Below are 20613 nucleotides of genomic sequence, written 5' to 3'. Positions count from 1 at the left end.
CGGCGTAAAAACTGTGCCAAACAAATATGAGCGTTCAATCTAAAGAATCCCATACCGGATCGGTCGTGGCCCGAGTTAACAACGCCCGCCACTGCTAAACTGCAGGGCATGGGTGGAAATTCAACGACTGTGGGTCGAAGACAAAGAAGAGGAGGAAACCGGATTCATCTTAAGAAGAAAAAGAGGAATGCACAGAGTCTACAACTGAGTGTAGGGACTTTGAATGTTGGGACTATGACAGGAAAAGCTCAGGAGTTGGTTGACATGATGATTAGGAGAAAGGTTGATATATTGTGCATCCAAAAGAGGAGGTGGAAAGGCAGTAAGGCTTGAAGTTTAGGAGCAGGGTTTAAATTATTCTACCACGGAGTAGATGGGAAGAGAAATGGAGAAGGCGTTATTTTAGAGAAAGAGCTGGCTAAGAATGTCTTGGAGGTGAAAAGAGTATCAGATCGAGTGATGAGACTTAAAATTTGAAATTGACGGTGTTATCCATTATGTGGTAAGGTGATCAGAGAGACAGGCAGGAGAGCACTTGGTGTGTCTTCTGGTAGGAAAGGGGAGAAGGAGACTTGGTGGTGGAACCCCAAAATACAGGAAGTCGAACAAGGAAAGAGATTCGCAAAGAAGAAGTGGGTTGCGGAAGGAGTACATTGAGACCAAGAGAAGGTTGATGGATGTTATGAGGGAAGACATGATGGCAGTTGGGGTTAGAGAGGAAGATGCAGGAGATAGGCTTAAATGGAAAAAGATAACACGCTGTGGCGACCCCTAACGTGACAAGCCGAAAGGAAAAGAAGAAGATCCTGAATCATCCTTAGCTGCTGCACATGCTTCCCATCTCCATCCCTGTGTCTGGCCAACCTGCAGAGATCCTTCTTTCGTGTCCAACCCGGTGTAGATGTCGTCATATGCCTCTTGTTTAGACTTTGCCGCCTCTACCTTTTGGCCTACGTCGCATCTCAATGTATTCCTTTCCTAACCTATTTCCTTGTATGACTTCCTGTATTTTGGAGTTCAGGTTTCCCTCTCCCCTTTCCTACCAGAAGACACACCAAGAACTATTCTGCCTCTCCATCTGATCAGCTTGACTGTAGTAGTCCAGTCTTCCGGGAACTCCTCCTGTCCATCGAGAGCCTGTCTCACCGCTTTCCGAAAGGCCACACAACATTCTTTTCTCAGCTTCCACCACATGGTTCTCTGCTATTCCTTTGTCTTCTTAAGCTTCCTTCCAACCATAACCTTAACCCTGGAGGAGACCGTGGGGATGACCCAGGACACGCTCGAGAGACCACGTCTCCCGGCTTGCGTTGGAATGCCTTGGGATTCCACCCAAAAGAGCTGAAGGAAGTGGCTGTGGGGAGCGAAGTCTGGGCTTCCCTGCGACCTGACCGCAGATAAACAGGAAAAAAAATCAAGGATGCTTTTTTTCAACCATAGATGTGACGTATAACTTATCTAGCTTGAAAAAACAAATCTTTTTGAGGAGAGAAGTAAAAATAAACTCAGCAAATGTGGTTGCACATTTGTACACACCCAATAATAGAGATTGTGGTTACTCAAAATTAACTAATTGCATAAACACTTTTAAAAAAAAATCTGTGAAAAAGTACAATTAAAACACTATAAGAGTTCAATAAATATTTAAAAGTGGAAATGAGACAGAAGAGAGAAAAGAGAGACAGGCAGGAGAGTACTTGGTGTCTTCTGGTAGGAAAAGGGAGAAGAAGACTTTGTGGTGGAACCCCAAAATACACTTAGTCATCCAAGGAAGGAGGTTAGCAAAGAAGTGGTACAGTGAGAGGACTGCGGAGAGGTGAAAGGAATACATTGAGATGCAACGTAGGGCAAGGGTAGAGGTGGCGAGGGCTAAATAAGCCATATGACATGTACACAAGGTTGGACACAAAAGAAGGACAAAATGATCTCTATAGGTAGGACAGACAGAGGGAAATAGATGGAAAGGATGTGCAGCAGGTAAGGGTGATTAAGGATAGAGATGGAAATGTGTTGACTGTGCTAGTAAAGTGTGCTAACTAAATGGAATGAATACTTTGAGAAGTTGAATAATGAAGATGAGAGAGAAGGAAGAGTGAAAGAGGCAAGTGTGAAGGAACAGGAATTCGAAATGATTAGAAAGAGGGAAGCTAGAAATGAAAAATAGAAAAGCAGTTGGTCCTGATGACATACCCGTGGAGGTATGTAAGCAATTTGGAGAGGTGGCTGTGGAGTTTTTGCAGCAAATAATCAATTGCTCACTTTGGTCTGGCGAGTTTCCCAAAGCTCTTAAACTAAGCACTGGACGATTCCATGTTAGCAAGCTATAGACTCATCTAAAATCTCCCGTTCATAGCCAATATTCTTGAGAAAGTAATTTTTTCCAAACTCATCAAAGTACAGAATCTGCTCTTAAAGTGCTGAATGATATGAAGTTGAATACTGACTCAGGAAAGGTGTCAATTTTGATCTTGTTGGATCTCAGCGCGGCTTTTTATACGGTAGAACACAATATAATGCTAAACAGGTTGGAAACGTGGGTAGCACTAAATGGAATAGTCTTTCAATGGTTTAGGTCCTACCTGGAGGAAAGGAGCTACTTTGTGACCATTGGAGGTGCTCAGTCTCAGCAAATGACAATGGCCTATGGGGTCCCTCAAGGGGCAGTTCTTGGACATCTCCTGTTCAGCCTGTATGTGCTACCCTAGGGTCAAATTCTTCAAAACTTTAATTTTGACTACCATAGGTATCCAGATGATAGTTATATTTAGCAGTGTCTCCAGATGACGACAGTACAATTGAGTGTTATATGTGTGTGTATTTTTATTTTCCTTTCATACTTTTATGTTACTGTGATGCAGATCTTTGTGATGTGGAATTATGGAATGTTCTGAGAGGTGCCTGTATAAGAAGACTGAGAAGGACCATCAACAGAGCTTCTTACCACCACTCTTTGGACAAGTAGACAAGTACACGCCACACTGCATTCTGCCTTTCATTCTTGGACATTTCTGGACATTTGGTTCACTTGGTATATTCGCTGGAAAGAACATTTACCTGGTTGTTAAACTGGTGACTATTCATAGCTTCGCTCAACTACTCTGTCTTTGAACTTCTATTCTATGTTGATTATTTTATATTTGTGTTGTGTTGTTGTGTGTGTGATTAAATTGTCTTAAACGCAATACAACTGCTTTGTCATATTTTGCTGGTTTGAGTTTGAGGATTTTAGTCTAAATTCACATGTAACAAAATTGGGGGCTCGTCCTGGATCAAATTCATCTGACATTTGAGACATCTGTTTAAAAGCACTTTTTTTTTTGCTGCATATGTGCAACTTAAACTGTGAAGCCAGCAAAATTGAGTTTAGACTTCATTAGGTCCCCTACCCCTGAATCAGTCTGTGATTTACGCAAGTCTGACCTTCTGCAACTTGCTCGTCATTTCTGACTTGATGCCAAATCTGCTATGAGAAAAATTAAAATTTTGAAAATTTTTCCGAGTCATTGATTGACATTGATGAGAGCATTTTTGTTCCTGATATTTTGGCCTTGGTAAAAGAGGAACCTTCAGAGGTTTGGGAATTAAAGAAACTGGAATTACAACTTCAGATTGAAAAAGAGAGGATGGAAAGACATAGAACTTAAAAAAATTGAATGAGACGAGATTGAATTCAAGAAACTTGAAAGGTCCTCTGTTTCGGTCGGTTCTTCATCTTTTGATATTCGACGGTATGCCACAATGGTCCCTCCTTTCAATGAAAAAGAAGTTGATAAATTCTTCCTCTACTTTGAGAAAGTTGCTGAAAATCTCAAGTGGCCTAAAGAGTCATGGACTATTCTATTGCAAATAGTCTTAAAAGGAAAAGCTTAGGATCCATATTCGGCCCTTTCTGTCGAGCAAAGTTCTGATTATGATTTTGTGAAAAAGACCCTACTGGAAGTTTACAAGTTAGTGCCCAAAGCGTACCATCACAAATTTGGAAGTACTCAAAAAGAGGACCATGTGAGCTTTGTAAAGTTTGCTAGAGAAAAGGAAACTTTGTTTGATATGTGGTGTAGTTCGAAGGGGGCTTCAGATTGGCAGAGTTTGAGGCAGTTAGTTTTGATGGATTAATTTAAGCAGTTTGTTCATTCCAATCTCAGGACTTACTTGGATGAACGGACTATTAATACCTTACATGATGCAGCGGTGTTGGCAGATAATTATTTTCAGGTTCAAATTCTCAGGAAAGGACCTTTCTGTGCCTATTGTAAGACGTTCGGTCACCTGATTTCTGCTTGCAAAACGCTCAAATACAAAAATCAGTCCATGGTTTCCCCAAATGCCTGTGCATATATCACATCCCAGCCTTCCTTGGCAGGTGGTTCTGAGGAGAGTTTTGGTTCTGACAATGAACTTTTAGAGTCTGGAGTTCCGGTGAAGTTTTTGCCTTTTATTCACAATGATTCGGTTTCACTTATGGGACATAATTCTCCCCCAAGGCCCGTTACTATTCTGCAGGCCACTGGACCTCTGCATTCTCTGATTTTGAAGGATGTTTTGCCTTTTTCTGCAGAGTCTTCAGCTAACTAATATATTATTATTAAGGGTATAAGTGGCTATTCTCTTGCTCCGTTGCATTTTGTGAATTTGACTTCAGATCTGGTTTCTGACACCATTGAGGTTGGTGTTCTTGACTCTCTTCCAGTTCCAGGTGTTGATTTGTTGATCGGCAATGATCTTATGGGGGCACAAGTTGGCACTGATCTTATTCTCACTGTTTCTCCGGAGTGTTCGCCCAACACAGAGCAATTGGAGTATGATGTTCTGGGTATTTTTCCATCTCATGGAGTGACTCCTTCGATGTCAAAAGACATTTTTTCCAAGACTTCTTTGCTGAATGATTCCATTTTTGATTTATCAGATACATTCATGGTTCATTCTGTAGCCTCAGAGGCTGATGACTTATCTACAAACTCCTCAGGTCCTACTGATAAGTCTGAAAATTTTTAAACAACAAATAAGACAGTTGTATTGCAACAACACTCTCCTCCCCAGGTACTGATTGTACAGTTGTTGATGATGCAAGGGTCAATGACAATCTTGATGATGTTGTTAGCGATGTAAAGTTGGATGATTTGAGTGACAATGCTTCACCGGGATTGTGCAATTCTGATGTGATAGCTCACCCTGACGAAAAATTGACACATTTGTCAGCTGACCAGAAAGCTGAAATGTCACTTCTGCTTTTTGAGTTTTCTCAACTGTATCCACATGTGCCTGGCTTCACATGCCTGATTAGTCATGACATAGATGTGGGTGATGCTGTGCCTGTGAAACAACACCCATATCGAATGAATCCTGCGAAGAGCGAGATTCTGCGGGAGGAGGTGCACTACATGCTGGACAGTGACATTATTGAAACCTGTGAGAGTCCATGGAGTTCACCTAGTGTACTTGTGCCCAAGTGTGGTGGTGGTGGTTGGTGCTTCTACACTAACATAAAAACTGTAATTGCACTGTCACAAGCTGAGTCCTACCCTCTGCCGAGAGTGGATGATTGCATTGATTACGACAGTCAAGCTACATACGTGAGTAAGTTTAACCTTCTGAAAAGCTTCTGGCAGATGCCGCTCACGGTCCGATTGCGACATTCGCTACACCAGATGAACTGTATCAATACAAAGTGATGCTGTTCAGCTTGAAGAATGCCCCAGCAATGTTCCAATAGTTCATCAACAATGTGACATCGGGTCTGGAAGGTGTCAAAGCCTACATGGATGATGTCATCGTTTATGCCATGGAAGAGGATTCAGGAGTTCTTCGAGAGACTGTCAGCAGGGAAACAGACTGTCCATCTTGCAAAGTGTGAGTTTGGAAAGGCCCAGGTTGAATTCCTGGGGCATGTTGTAGGGCACGGCCAGGTACAACCAGTTAGTGCTTGGATGAAGGCTATTACACGCGCTGCATCAGTCTCCAGGGTGTAAAGTTGTTTGATGTTTGGTACTTCTGTTGTATTTTTCTGTTTTGGTTTCTTTATTTTCTGTTTATTCTGTTTTCTATTCTGTTTTGTCATGTTTTGTGTTGCTGAGTTGTGTTACAACAGAAAGTTTCTTTGTAACTTTTTTTTCCTTAAGGGGGAGAGTGTTATGTGTGTGTATGTATTTTTATTTTCCTTTCATACTTTCACGTTACTATGATGCGGTTCTTTTGTGATGTGGAATTCTGGAATGTTGCCTGGTTGTTCAACTCTGGTGACTATTCATAGCTTGGCTCAACTAAACGGTCTTTGAACTTGTATTCTGTGTTGATTATTTTTATTTTTGGGTTGTGTTGTTGTGTGTGTGTGATTAAATTGTCTTAAATGCAATACAATTGCTCTGTCATATTTTGCTGGCTTGAGTTTGAGGATTTTAGTCTAAGTTCACACGTAACATGAGGTATTGTGCCACTGTCTAAATAAGATAAATGGATGAGCCAAAATTTTCTTCAACTAAATCACAACAAAACAGACAATTGTTTTTGGCAATAAAGAAAAGAGAATTTCTGTTAGTGAACAACTGGACTCACTAACTTTAAAAACCAAACACCAAGTCCGAAACCTTGCTGTTCTGATTGATTCCGACCTTACTTTCAATCATATCAAATCAATCACAAAAATTGCCTTCTACCGTCTAAAAAACATATCTAGAGTCAGGTCTTGCATGTGTCAAGCAGACCAGGAAAAGCTCATTCATGCTTTTATCTCAAGTAAACTTGACTACTGTAATGGTCTTCTGACTGGACTCCCCAAAAAGAGTATTAAACAGCTGCAGCTCATTCAGAATGCTGCAGGTCCTGTTCTGACCAAAACAAAGCGGTCAGAGCATATACCTGTAACGCCTATCCTAAAGTCCTTGCACTGGCTTCCAGTCAGCTTTAGAATAGATTTTAAAGTCCTGCTACTGGTCTACAAATCACTAAATGATTTAGGTCCTGAATACATGAAAGAAATGCTTACGGAATACAAACCCAGTAGAGCTCTGAGATCGACTGACTCAGGTGAAATAGTGGAGCGCAGAGTCCAAAGCAAACATGGTCAAGGAGCATATAGCGATTATGCTGCAGACAAATGGAATAAGTTGCTAACAGAGGTGAGGTCAACCCCAAGTGTGAATGTTTTTAAATTCAGGTTGAAAACTCATCTTTTTTCTCATGCTTTTTAGAATATGTCCACTTTTTGATCATATCACATACACTAAAAACCACATACAGTGCGTATGTGGTTTTTAGTGTCTTTTTTTTTAATATTTTGTTTGTCATTTTTAGAGTACTTTTTGCGGCTTCAGTGTTTCGCTTTTTTTTTTAAAACAAAACAAAACAGCCAAATCGGCATATTGCGTAAAGACACAGTGATACAAGGGCCGTGATTGGTTCCCAGCATGACATGAACCAATAACAACACAAATGGCTTCACCCCCTAAACTGATTGTTTGCGCACTATCAAAGCCAGACACAGCAACATCCCTTGTACCGCCCTTTCCCTTGTTTTGCGCATCTTTTCGTCCATGCTATTAACCGGCTCACATCTGTACTGTACCTTAGTGTTGTGTTTATGATAACTTTTTTTTTCTTTTTTGAATATGTAGTTACAATACCACCTCAGCGTTGTGTCCAGCGAAAGCTTCCTCCGTGGCACCCAAGAGATGGTGACTCCGCGTGCGCGTTTATTCTTTTAGGGATCCACCAGGAGGAATGGGTTCCTAATTGGGAGCACTTTTATCCTTTTTGGGATCTAGCGGGAGGAATCAACCACTTGTGTAGCAAATGGCACAGGCACTGTGGTACCTTTTCGGGTGTCCTCCAAGGCTCCGGACAGGGCACTTTTCTCTTTATGGACCCTGCATTATGATTCACCCTTCGAGGACGAGGCTTTTTGGCCAGCAAAGGCTGATTCAAGAAATTCCCAATAAGATACGGCCTCAGAAATGTGTCTGTATGGTGCTGTTCATTTTTACATGGAGGAAGGATTGCCTAACCTCATCAGTGAGGGATAGCAAACGCAAGGTTTTAACATGGATTAAACAGGCCTTTTTTGGAAGAGGACACCAACAGGTACTTCTTCAAGAACTGTGTTTACGATCATCATGTGGCAATGCTGCAGGTGAGTGAATTTAAATTCTCCACGTGCGAGCGAGAGAGAGAGAGAGAGAGAGAGAGAGACAGAGACAGAGAGACAGAGAGAGTTGGGGTTCCACAGGTGTGTGGAGCAGTGAGATTAAGGAGGGATGGAAATGAAACGTGAGCAATTGCTCGTTTGTGCAGTTTTCCAAGTTTAGCGAGGGCGACCGGGGAGGAGTAGTGTTTAAGAGAAGACGTCGATGGTGAGGGCTAAAAGGATCTAATAAAGCCTTCGGAGCAGCAAACCGGTGCTTCGTACCATGACTGTAACCGCCACAAAGGCATTTCCCCTGCGTTTCCAGACCAAAGATTAACAAAGGTTTTCTAATTAAAGATTTAAATTAATACATTTACTTGAAGTCATTCTACAAGTTCTCGATTGGATTACGGTCCGAGGATTGAGCTGGCCACTCCATGACATTAATTTTGTTGATTTGGAACCAAGACTTGGCATGTTTACTAGTGTGTTTGGGGTCATTTTCTGGTTGAAAAACGCATTTCAAGGGCATGCCGTCTTCAACATAAGCCAAAAAGACCTCTTCAAGTATTGTGTTTTTTGCAAACTGATCCATGATCCCTGGAATGCAATTAATAGGCCCAACATTATAGTAGGAGAAACATTCCCATATCATGATGGTTGCACCACCATGATTCACTAGCTTCACTGTCTACTGTGGTTTGAAGTCAGAGTTTGAGGGTTGTCTCACACACTGTATGCGGCCCTGGACCTAAAAGAAATGATTTTACGCTCATCAATCCACACTATGTTCCTTAACTTCTGTTTAGGCCAGTTGATGTGTTCTTTGGAAAATTGTCACCCAAAATGCCTTTTTAAATCAAGGGACATGGCGGGGGATTCTTGTAAATAGATTAGCTTCACACAGACGTCTTCTCACTGTCACAGTACTTACAGGTAACTCCCGACTGTCTTTTATCATCCTGGAGCTGATCATTGGCTGAGCCTTTACCAATCTGGTTATTCTGCAAATCATTTTGATGGTTGTCTTCTGTTTTCTCCCACACGTCTCTGGTTTTACTCTCCATTTTAAAGCATTAGAGATCAATTTAGCTGAACAGCCTATAATTCTTTGCACCTCTTTCTAAGGTTTCCCCGCTAGAATCAAACTTTTAATCAAAGTACACCAATTTTCCGAACAAATGGGTTGAATGACCCATTTTCCCGAGGGTTTCAAGGACAATTGCATGTTCAACAGATGCTGTAATTCAGTGAGTGACAGGAGTCCAGCCAATCATATGATACAATGCAATTAAACGACACAGCCAATCATGGCATTGATAGTACTTGCTCATATGTTCTGCTTCTAAACACTCCATAACATGCAGAGGTGTTACGTAATGCTAATGCTATCCCCTTATCATGGCGCAACGAGCGGGCAGTGAAATGTGATATGTCAACTCCTCAAACCAAAGTAAAAAAGAACTGCAGTTCTTTTAAGATGGAATGGCAGTCGGAATATGTCCAAATCGAAAAACAAATGGTTAAACTGGTTGAGATCTTTTCTTTTTCAAGTGAGAAAGATCTGCTCTGCAAAACATGCAGTGACGCTAAAGTTCTGAGCAAGTTTTCCGATGGAAAAATATGGACTAAATGGAAGCTGGACTACCTCAAATGATACATTCATCAGAAAAGTAATTTGAATGCTGTCGGAATTATATAAACACTCAAGATGGGAGAGGAGATTGGTACATTATTGCGGGAGAGCAAAAACGACCGGGAGAAAAAGAACGAACTGTCACAAACAATAAAAAAAAATCTAACCCTGTGACATGTTCTCATTGACAATATTTTACTTGCCATTGAAATAAATGAATCAATGCTGTCAGTTCAACAAATCCACGATCACATGGCAAAGTATGTGAGTATACCAGAAAGCTGGCGAAGCAAAAACTATGCCTTTGAATTTGTGAATTAAATCAATGAGATGTGTGCAAGGTTAAAAATGTATCCTGACATACCCGAATAGTAGATGAGAGCACAGACATAACAGTACACAAAATGCTCGTCATATATATCAAATTCAGGGAGAACAATTCTGTCTTTTTCATTTTAAATAGGATAAATGAGTTACATTATCAGTAAACTAATGGAAATTGCTATTGTAATTTGATTCTCTTAATCAGCCATGAAACTCTCTATGATCCCAGGTGTGTGGCTGCAGTGACCCCTTCTGATGTTGCTCCTCAGTGTGCTCAGTGTGCTCAGGAAGCTTGTCTGGATGCCCAGACATGAAATAGAGGGAACATTGTTCACACCTGTTTTTCCACAAAATTGATGACCTCATAGATTGAATACCACACTTTTTTTTTTTCACACCACTCAACAAATTGCCCAATTGCACAACCTTAAGTATGTATGTCATGAATGTGGGGTCTCAGTTTTCTGAGAAACCTCTTCACCTACTGGTAACTTGTTTGAAATGTAGGCATAAATATACTGAAAGCGTGGATTAGTCTGGTTAGTCACATCGGACTGCGATTAGTGCGACACTACTGTAGCACAATACTTGGAGCGTCTACAACAAGATATCCGTTTGCCCCTTCCCTTTGATCCCTATTGTCTGTGACTCACCATGTTGAGGAGCTCTGGACCTTTGACAGAGATGAAGTTGAGACCTGACTCGTTGGCCACTGCCTGTAAAGACAGTAACACAGGCAAATAATGGGAAATGTCAAAGTTAATTTAGACAAACCAATCAAATTTAAAGTACATGAAGATAATGCAAAGGATCAAAATACAGCTGTATATTCCCTGATTGTAAATTAATACAAAGGAACAAATCGTAGCCATATACGCTTTATTCCATCGATTTAATTTTTGTGGTTGCTATCCAGTCACTCAACTCAAAATGCAAAGCTAAATGTACTTCGCATCATATGCCAACCTCAGAGGAGTTGATAAATTGTGGTGTGTTTGTCAAATTTCATGGAGGATAACATCAAAGAGTGAAGCAAAACCTGCAGTTTACCCGCCTCTCCACCAGCTTTAAGTACTTTTATGCTCACGAGGAAATTGTATTCTAAAATTAAGAAGTATATTCAATGTAATTTGTAGAGAGAACGAGCTATCATCATCTAGTTAGATTTGACTATACTTTTGTGGCTTTCATGTCTACTGTTCCGGCAACACATCAGTAGAGCTGGATAAAGTCTGTCTGTCGAACTCTAACCTGTCGAACTCTAACCTGTCACATGGCGATTTCTTTGGCCTCTTTTCCTGACCTCTAACAAATGGTGATGTGACCCAGATTCTGGTGTGTTATATCACTGGGGAGGCGAGCAAAGAACTGTAGTAAAATAAAGGTAAACAGAAAGCCTTTTCTAAATTTCTGCCAGATCGACTCGCCTGGCCCTCTCCCGGTGCTATTTAAATTGAAGTGGCACAAACTAAATTACAAGTGAAGATCCACCTGAGAGCAACCCCGTTGAGAGAGACAGATTAGTTTCCAACCCCCACACCCCATGGCACCCCAAGAACTGCTAAGAATGCCACCGCCCTATCCTCGCAGGGCCCGCGATGCGGCCAGTCCCAGCCCAGCCCAAGGAAGGCGATGTCCCTTAATTGTTGGGGGGGACCCAACAAGAGAATGATGAGGGTGGGAACCGAGGGAGCAGCCACGGGCCATAACAGGGGTAGCCCCCACGACCAGCAGCCATCCAGCCCTAGTGGCAGGACCATTGGCATGTAGCTAAGTGAAAAAAACCCACCTCCCCGACTGGCAGTCATAGGCCCTACCTACCAAACAAACAACTCTCCCAGCCCCCACCTTGTCTTTGGTCTTATTCTCATTCTTTTGCCTGGAAGTTCCGTCCTCATCACCCTTCCACTAACATACTCACTCTCCTCTGGAAACAAAAACATCTAACATTGGCTGTTCCTCCAGTAAGATCACTTCTAATCCTATCCAACCTGCTCACTCCTAGAGAGAACCTCAGCTTCATTTCCACCACCTCCAGCTCTGCTTCCTGTTGTCTCTTGTAATCAATAAATCATGGCTGGCCTCACCACCGTTTTATAAACTTTGCCCTACAACCAAGACTCTTCTGACCCATAAAATACCTTACACCTTCCACTAGCTGTTCCAACCTGCTTGGACCAGTTTCTTCACTTCCTTACCACACTCATCATAGCTCTGGATTGTTGACCCCAAGTATTTTAAGTCATCCACCCTCATTATCTCTTCTCCCTGGAGCCTTACTCTCCCCCCATACACCTCTGATTCATGCATATATATTTTGTTTTATTTCAGCTAATCTTCATTCCTCTCCTTTCCAGTGCATGCCTCCATCTTTCTAATTGTTCCTCCACTTGCTCTCTGCTTTCAACTATAGGTCACAATGTAATCTGCGAACATTATCATCCAAGGGGATTCCAGTTTTACCCTCATCTGAGAGTTTATCCATTACAAAAAAAAAAAAAAAAAAAAAGGAAGGGGCTCAGAGGTGATCGCTGATGCAGTCCCTCCTCCACCTTAAATTCTTCTGTCACACCTATGGGACCACTTACCACTCTCTTGCTTATCTCATACTGTACATGTACTGTACTATTTTAACATATTTCTCCCCAAACCAGACTTACGCATGCAGTACCACAGTTCCTCTCTTGGTACTCTGTCATAGGATTTCTCTAGGTCCACAAAAACACAACGTAGCTCCTTCTGACTTTCTCTGTACTTTTCCAAAACCATCCTCAAGGCAAATAATGCATCTGTGGTACTCTTTCTAGGCATGAAACCATAATGTTGCTTGCAGATACTTATATCCTGACTCGAGACTCCACTACTCTTTCCCATAACTTCATTATGTGGCTCATCAACTTTATTCCTCTATAGTTCCCACAGCTCTGAACATCGCATTTGTTCTTAAAAATGGGAACGACCACACTTTTCCTCAATTCTTCAGGAATCTTCTCACCCGCTAGTATTCTGTTGAATAAATTGGTCAAAAACTCTACAGCCAATTCTCCAAATTGCTTCCATACCTCCACAGGTAAGTCATCAGGACCAACTGCCTTTCAATTTTTCATCCTCTTTAGTGCCTTTCTAACTTCTCCCTTACTAATCATTGCCACTTCTTGATCCTCTTCTATTCCTTCACTCTCATTTCATCATTCATCAACTTCTCAAAGTATTCTTTCCATCTATTTAGCACACTACTGGCCCAACACATCTTCATCTATATCCTTAATCACCCTTACCTGTTAAACATCCTGCCCATCTCTATCCCTGTCTGCCCAACCTGTACAGATCCTTTTTTATTTCTTCCTTGTCCAACCTGGTGTACATGTCATAATAGGAGTCTGGTTTAGCCTTTGCCCTACGTCACATCTCAATGTATTCCTTTCACCTCTCCTCAGTCCTCTCAGTGTCCCACTTCTTCGCTAATCTCTTTCCTTGTATGACTGCCTGTATTTTGGGGTTCCACCACCAAGTCTCCTTCTCCCCTTTCCTACCAGAAGATACCCCAAGTACTCAACTGCCTGTCTCTCTGATCACCTTGGCTGTAGTAGTCCAGTCTTCCAGGACATCTTCCTATCCATCAAGAGCCTGTCTCACCTCTTTCCGAAAGTCCGCATAAAATTTTTCCTTTTGTCAGCTTCCACCACATGGTTCTCTGCTATTCCTTTCCTTCTTAATCTTCCTCCACACCAGAGTCATCCTACACACCACCATCCTATGCTGTCAAGCTACCCTCTCCCTTACCACTACCGTACAGTCAGTAACCACCTGGAGATTACATTGTCTGCACAAAATTTAATCCACCTGCGTGCTTCTACCTCCGCTCTTGTAGGTCACTCTATGTTCCTGCCTCTTCCGCAAATAAGTGTTAACTACAACCATTTCCATCTCTCTTGCAAAGTCCATCTGTCCCTCAAAGTTCCTTTCCTGGATGCCGTGTTTACCCATCACTTCTTCATGACCCGTGTTTTCTTCCCCAACATGTCCATTACAATCTGTACCAATCACAACTCTCTCTCTGTCTGGGATACTCAAAACTACTTCATCTAGTTCCTTCCAGAATTTCTTTTTCGTCTCTAAGTCACATCCTAATTTGGGGCATAGCTGCTAGTTACATTATCCATAATACCCTCAATTTGAAGTTTCAGCCGCATCACTAACTGATACTCTTTTGATCTCCAAGACATTCTGAGTCAGCTCTTCCTTTAAAATAACCCTCACTCCATTTCTCTTGCCATATACTTCATGGTAAAATAATTTAAACCCCGCTCTTAAACTTCTAGCCTTACTACCTTTCCATCTGCTCTCTTGGATGTACAACATATCAACCTTTCTCCTAATCGTGTCAACAAACTCCTGAGCTTTTCCTGTCAAAAGTCCCAACATTCAAAGTTACTCCACTTAGTTGTAGAATCTGTCCATTCCTGTTCTTGTGCTGACGAATACCTTTTCCTCCTCTTCTTTGTCTTCGACCCACAGTAGCTGAATTTCCACCGACGGCTTGCAGAATAGCGATGCCGGGGACGGGCGTTGTTAATCTGGGCCACGACTGATCCAGTATGGGATTCTTTCGATCACAGGTGTCAAACTCAAGGCCCGGGGGCTATATCCAGCCAGCCGCATGATTTTATGCGGTTCCCGGAGGCAAATCATCTGCGTCAACCTTTATGATTCTTGTGAAAATCTGTACCAAATTTTCAAATTATCACATACATAAATGGTTAACGTTGAGATATTATAAAGCATTTTTTTGTTACCAAAACTGAATAATGTCTGAAAAATCCATTACACTTGATCTCTGATTCAAAACTAGTGTAAATATGATGAGGCGATTAAACATGGTTTTAAGTTTTTAAGTTTAGTTTTAGTTATAACGGCCCTCTGAGGGAAACCATAACAACAATGTGGCCCGCAACAAAAATGAGCTTGACACCCCTGCTTTGGATGAATGTCCATATTTGTTTGGCACAGTTTTACACTGGATGCCCCTCCTGATGCAGTTCTCTGCATTTATCCGGTCTTGGGACCGGCCTACAGATTGCACTGACTTGTGCCCCCATTGGGCTGCATTTCTTGATAATCTGTTGTAGGCTTTTTCTACATCCACAAAGAAACAATGTAGCTCCGTCTGACCTTCTCTGTACTTTTACATTAGCATCCTCAAGGCAAATAATGCATCTGTAGTACTCTTTCTAGGCATGAAACCATACCGCTGCTCACGTACAGTAAAGAAAATAAGTATTTGAACACCTTGCTATATTGCAAGTTCTCCCACTTAGAAATCATGGAGGGGTCTGAAAATTTCACCGTAGGTGCATGTCCACTGTGAGAGAATCTGAAAAGAAAAATCCAGAAATAATGTATGATTTTTTAACGATTTGTGTGATACAGCGGCAAATAAGTATTTGAACACCTGTCCATCAGCTAGAATTCTGACCCTCCAAGACCTGTTAGTCCGGCTTTAAAAGTCCACATCCACTCCATGTATTATCCTGAATCAGATGCACCTGTGTGAGGTCGTTCGTTGCATAAAGACACCTGTCCATCCCATAGAATCAGTAAGACTCAAACTTGTAACATGGTCAAGACCAAAGAGCTGTCCAAACACACCAGAGACAAAATTGTACAACTTCACTAGGCTGAAAAGGGCTATGGAGAAATTGCCAAGCAGCTTGGTGAAAAAAGGTCCCATGTTGGAGCAATCATTGGAAAATGGAAGAAACTAAGTCAATCTCAATCGGAGTGGAGCCCCATGCACGATATCACCTCGTGGCGTCTCAATGATCCTTAGAAAGGTGAGAAATCAGCCCAGGACTACATGAGAGGACTTGGTCAATGACCTGAAATAGCTGGGACCACCGTTTCCAAGATGACTGTTGGTAATACACTAAGACGTCATGGTTTGAAATCATGCATGCCACGGAAGGTTCCCCTGCTTAAACCACCACATGTTAAGGCCCGTCTTAAAGGTCAAGTGTCATGCCTATAAACATTGTAAAATAGATATTGCAATGAAAAATACATATAATACTCAATTCAATGTCAATGTCTATACGAAAAAATAAATATGAGTGGAAAGCGCATCATCCATGTGCAAAGTTTGAGGAAGTCTAATTCGACATCCAAGTGGTTCCCCTGCTTAAACCAGCACATGTCAAGGCCCATCTTAAGTTTTCCAATGACCATTTGGATGATATAGAGGAGTCATGGGAGAAAGTTTTGTCGTCAGATGAGACCAAAATGGAACTTTTTGGTCATAATTCCACGTACCGTGTTTGAAGAAAGACAAATGATGAGTTCCATTCCAAGAAAACCATACCTACTGTGAAGCCTGGTGCAAGCATCATGCTTTGGGGGTATTTTTCTGCACATGCGACAAGATGACTGTACTGTGTTGAGGAGAGGATGAGCACGGCCATGTATTGTGAGATTTTGGGGAACAACCTTTTTCCCCTCAGTCAGAGCGTTGAAGATGGGTCGTGGCAGGGTCTTTCAACATGACAATGACCCGAAGAACAAAGCCAGGAAAACCAAGGAGTGCCTCGGTAAGAATCATATCAAGGTTCTGGAATGGCCTAGCCAGTATCTAGAACTAAACCCAATAAAAAAATCTTTGGAGGCAGCTGAAACTCTGTTTCTCAGCGACAGCCCAGAAACCTTTCTGATCTAGAGAAGATCTGTGTGGAGGATTGGGCCAAAATCCCTCCTGCAGTGTGTGCAAACCTGGTGAACAAGTACAGGAAATGTTTGACTTCTGTAATTCCAAATAATGCCTCCTGTACCAAATATTAACTGTTTTTTTTACAGGTTTTGAAACACTTATTTGCAGCTGTGTCAAACAAATTGCAAACAAAGGCTGCCAATTATTAATATTGTTTTTGTCAGGTGTTCAAATACTTATTTGCAGCTTTATCACAAATAAATTGCTAAAAAAAAAAATCATACATTGTGATTTCTGGAATTTTCTTTTTAGATCATCTCTCTCACAGTGGACATGCACCCTCCATGATTTCTAAGTCTAAGAACTTGCAATATAGCAGGGTATTTAAATACTTATTTTCTTCACTGCACTTCTGTCCTGAGTCTCACCTCTACTACTTTTTCCAATAAATTCATTGTGTTGCTCAACTTTTTTCTTCTCCTTTAGTCTTAAAAATGGGAAGTGGCACACTTTTCCTCCATTCTTAAGGCATCTTCCCACCCGCTAGTATTCTGATGAACAAGTTGCCCAAAAAGTCTACAGCCACCTCTCCAACATGATTCCACAGGACCAGCCACCTTTCATTTGTAATCGTTTTTAGAGCCTTTCTAGCTTTCCCCGAACTAATCATTGCCACTTCCTGGTCCACCACACCTGCCTCTTCTATTGTTCTTGCTCTCACATTTTCTTCATTCAACAACTTAAAGTATTCTTTACATCTATTTAGCACATTACTGGGACTATTCCCTTATCATCTTGACCTGCTGCACAGCCTTCCCATATCTATCCCTCTTTCTGACCAAACTGGAGATATCGTTTTCTTTTTATTTAGTGTCCAACCTGGTGTACATATCATATGCCTCGTTTCGCCTTCGCCACCTCTACCTTTGTCCTACGTCACATCTCAATGTTTCCCTTATGGCTCCCTTCAGTCCTCTCAGACTTCTTTGATAACTTCTTCCCTTGTATGACGTCCTGCACTTTGGGGTTCCACCATCAAGTCTCCTTCTCCCCTTCCTACCAGAAAACACACCAGGTACTCTCCTGTCTGTCTTTCTGATCACCTTGGCTGTAGTCATCCAGTCTTCCAGGAGCTCCTCCTGTCCATCGAGAGCCTGTCTCACCTGAAATGCCGCACAACACGCTTCCTTTCTTTGCTTACAACACATGGTTCTCTGCTCTACCTTTGTCTTCTTAATCTTCTTCCCCAAAACCATCAAACCAACCAAAACATCCTACACACCACCATCCAATGGTGTCTAGTTACACTCTCCCCTACCACTACCTTCGAGTTAGTAATCTCCTTCAGAATGCATAGTCTGAACAAAATAGAACCCACCTGCATGCTTCTCCCTCTTCTAGGTCACCCTATGTTCCTGTCTCTTCTGGAAAAAGGTGTTCAATACTACCACTTCCATTCTTCTAGCAAAGTCTACTACCATCTGTCCCTCAAAGTTCCTTTCCTGGATGCCAGTTACCCAAAACATCTTCATCACTACCACCGTTTCCTTCACCAACATGTCCAATATAATCTGCACCAATTACAACTCTCTGTATGCTGGATGTTCAAAACTACTTAATCTAGTTCCTTGCAGTTTCTCTTTCAACGCTAGGTTACATCCTGCCTGTGGGGCATTGCTGCTAATCACATAATACATAACACCCTCAATTTCAAGTTTCAGCCGCATCGTTCGATCTGATACACTTTTCACCTCCAAGACATTCTTACCCAACCTTTCCTTTAAAAGAATCCCTATTCCATTTCTCTTCCCTTTCAATTGTGAAACAACCCCATACAGTTCCTAGACTCAGTTATAGGCTCGCTGAAAATATAATTAAATTAAATTTAGAAAAAAAGAATTAGGTCCCTACAGATACCTAAACAAAGGAAAATAATAGTGGTCACTTGTTAGTGAGGAGGTCTTATCAGTATTCTTGCCCCCACTTATTCACAACATCTTGAGTTGAGGCGATTTCCACCTACACGCTAGAGTCTAGGTCCTCTGAGGCGGGCTCTCCAATCTCTGGTGTTGAGGTCACCCAAGTGGTTAAAAAGCTCCACAGCCAAGGCCCCGGGAGTGGGTAAGATTTGCCAGGCGTTCCTAAATACTCTGGATGTTGTGGGGCTGTCCTGGTTGACATGCCCCTGCAACATCGTGTGGACATCAAGCACAGTGCCTCTGGTTTGGCAGACTGGGGTGGTGGTCCCCCTTTTTAAAAAGCGGGACAGAAGGGTGTGTTCCAACCTTAGGGGAATACACCCCTCAGGCTCCGTGTTGTCTGTGTATCTGTTTGTACAGTAACAACATGCCCGAATAAAATGAGGTGAAAGAAACGCAAAATGGCCGCCACCGCTAAAGGCTGTGAAGGGAGCTGGGGTGATGTTATAAGCAAGCAACAAAAAGAATCGAAGAATGCCTTTCAAACAAGATCGCAATTGGAATATCAGATTTGAACAAATGGGGAAATACAAACATATTTGTTGGAGGTTTTGGTCCATATTTGGGCTCAGCCCCCACTTAACAGCAGCTGTTAGTCATTTAAGAAAGACAAAAATGGAAATTGGAAACAAAACAAAAAAAAACTGGAAGGGGAAAACAAACAAAAATAAATGAATAAATTCGAAGATGTGGTAAAATTCACTTCACTTCCTTACCATACTCACCATTGCTCTAGATTATTGACCCTAAATATTTGAAGTCCTCCACCCTCGCTATCTCTTCTCCCTGTAGCCTCACTCTTCCCCCTCCACCTCTCTCATTCACGCACATGTATTCTGTTTTACTTCGGCTAATCATCATTCCTCTCGTTTCCAGTGCATGTCTCCATCTTTCTAATTGTTCCTCTGCATGCTACCTGCTTTCACTGCATATCACAATATCATCTGCGAACATCATGGTCCAAGGGGATTCCAGTCTAACCTCGTCTGTCAGCCAATCCATTACTACTGTAAACAGGAAGGGGCTCAGAGCTGATCCTTGATGCAGTCACACCTCCACCTTAAATTCTTCTGACAAACTATGGCACACCTCACCATTGTTCTGCTGCCATCATACATGTCCTGTACTATTCTAACATATTTCTCTGCCACACCAGACTTACGCATGCAGTACCATAGTTCCTCTCTTGGTACTCTGTCATAGGCTTTCTCTAGATCCACAAAGACACAATGTAGCTCCTTCTGACCTTCTCTAAACTTTTCCACGAGCATCCTCAAGTCAAATAATGCATCTGTGGTACTCTTTCTAGGCATGAAATCATACTGTTGCTCGCAGATACTTAATTCTGTCCTGAGTCTAGCCTCCACTACTCTTTCCCATAACTTCATTGTGTGGCTCATCAACTTTATTCCTCTATAATTCCCACAGCTTTGAACATCGCCTTTGTCCTTAAAAATGGGAACAAGTACACTTTTCCTCCATTCTTCAGGCATCTTTTCGCCCGCTAGTATTCTGTTGAATAAGTTGGTCAAAAACTCCACAGCCATCTCTCCAAATTGCTTCCACTGGTATGTCATCAGGACCGACTGCCTTTCCATTTTTCATCCTTTGTAGTGCCTTTCTGACTTCCCCTTACTAATCATTGCTGCTTCCTGGTCCTTCACACTTGCCTCTTCAACTCTTCCTTCTCTCTCATTTTCTTCATTCATCAACTTCTCAAAGTATTCTTTCCATCTATTTAGCACACTACTGGCACCAGTCAACACATTTCCATCTCTATCCTTAATCACCCATACCTGCTGCACATCCTTCCCAATCTCTATCCCTCTATCTGCCCAACCTGTAGAGATCCTTTTCT

The 20613-nt window shown here is 41.9% G+C and overlaps 1 protein-coding gene across 16 annotated transcripts in view; it reads right to left on the bottom strand.

The window, feature by feature from the left end:
- nvl (nuclear VCP like) overlaps positions 1–20613 on the bottom strand; it is a 167483-nt gene that overhangs the window by 51764 nt on the left and 95106 nt on the right. For all 16 annotated transcript variants that reach the window (XR_009797373.1, XR_009797372.1, XR_009797374.1 and 13 more), the window contains one exon: positions 10730–10792. Coding sequence is in view for 10 of the 16 variants with exons in the window: in XM_061836670.1 (XP_061692654.1) it covers positions 10730–10792 (63 nt within the window). In the remaining 6 variants the exon portion in view is untranslated. The remainder of the gene's footprint in view (positions 1–10729; positions 10793–20613) is intronic.

This window comes from Syngnathoides biaculeatus, chromosome 12 (genome assembly GCF_019802595.1).
Source record: "Syngnathoides biaculeatus isolate LvHL_M chromosome 12, ASM1980259v1, whole genome shotgun sequence".
NCBI classification, from domain to species: domain Eukaryota; kingdom Metazoa; phylum Chordata; class Actinopteri; order Syngnathiformes; family Syngnathidae; genus Syngnathoides; species Syngnathoides biaculeatus.
Note: the sequence above shows the minus strand (reverse complement) of the source record. Positions and strands in the feature narration are given on the sequence as shown.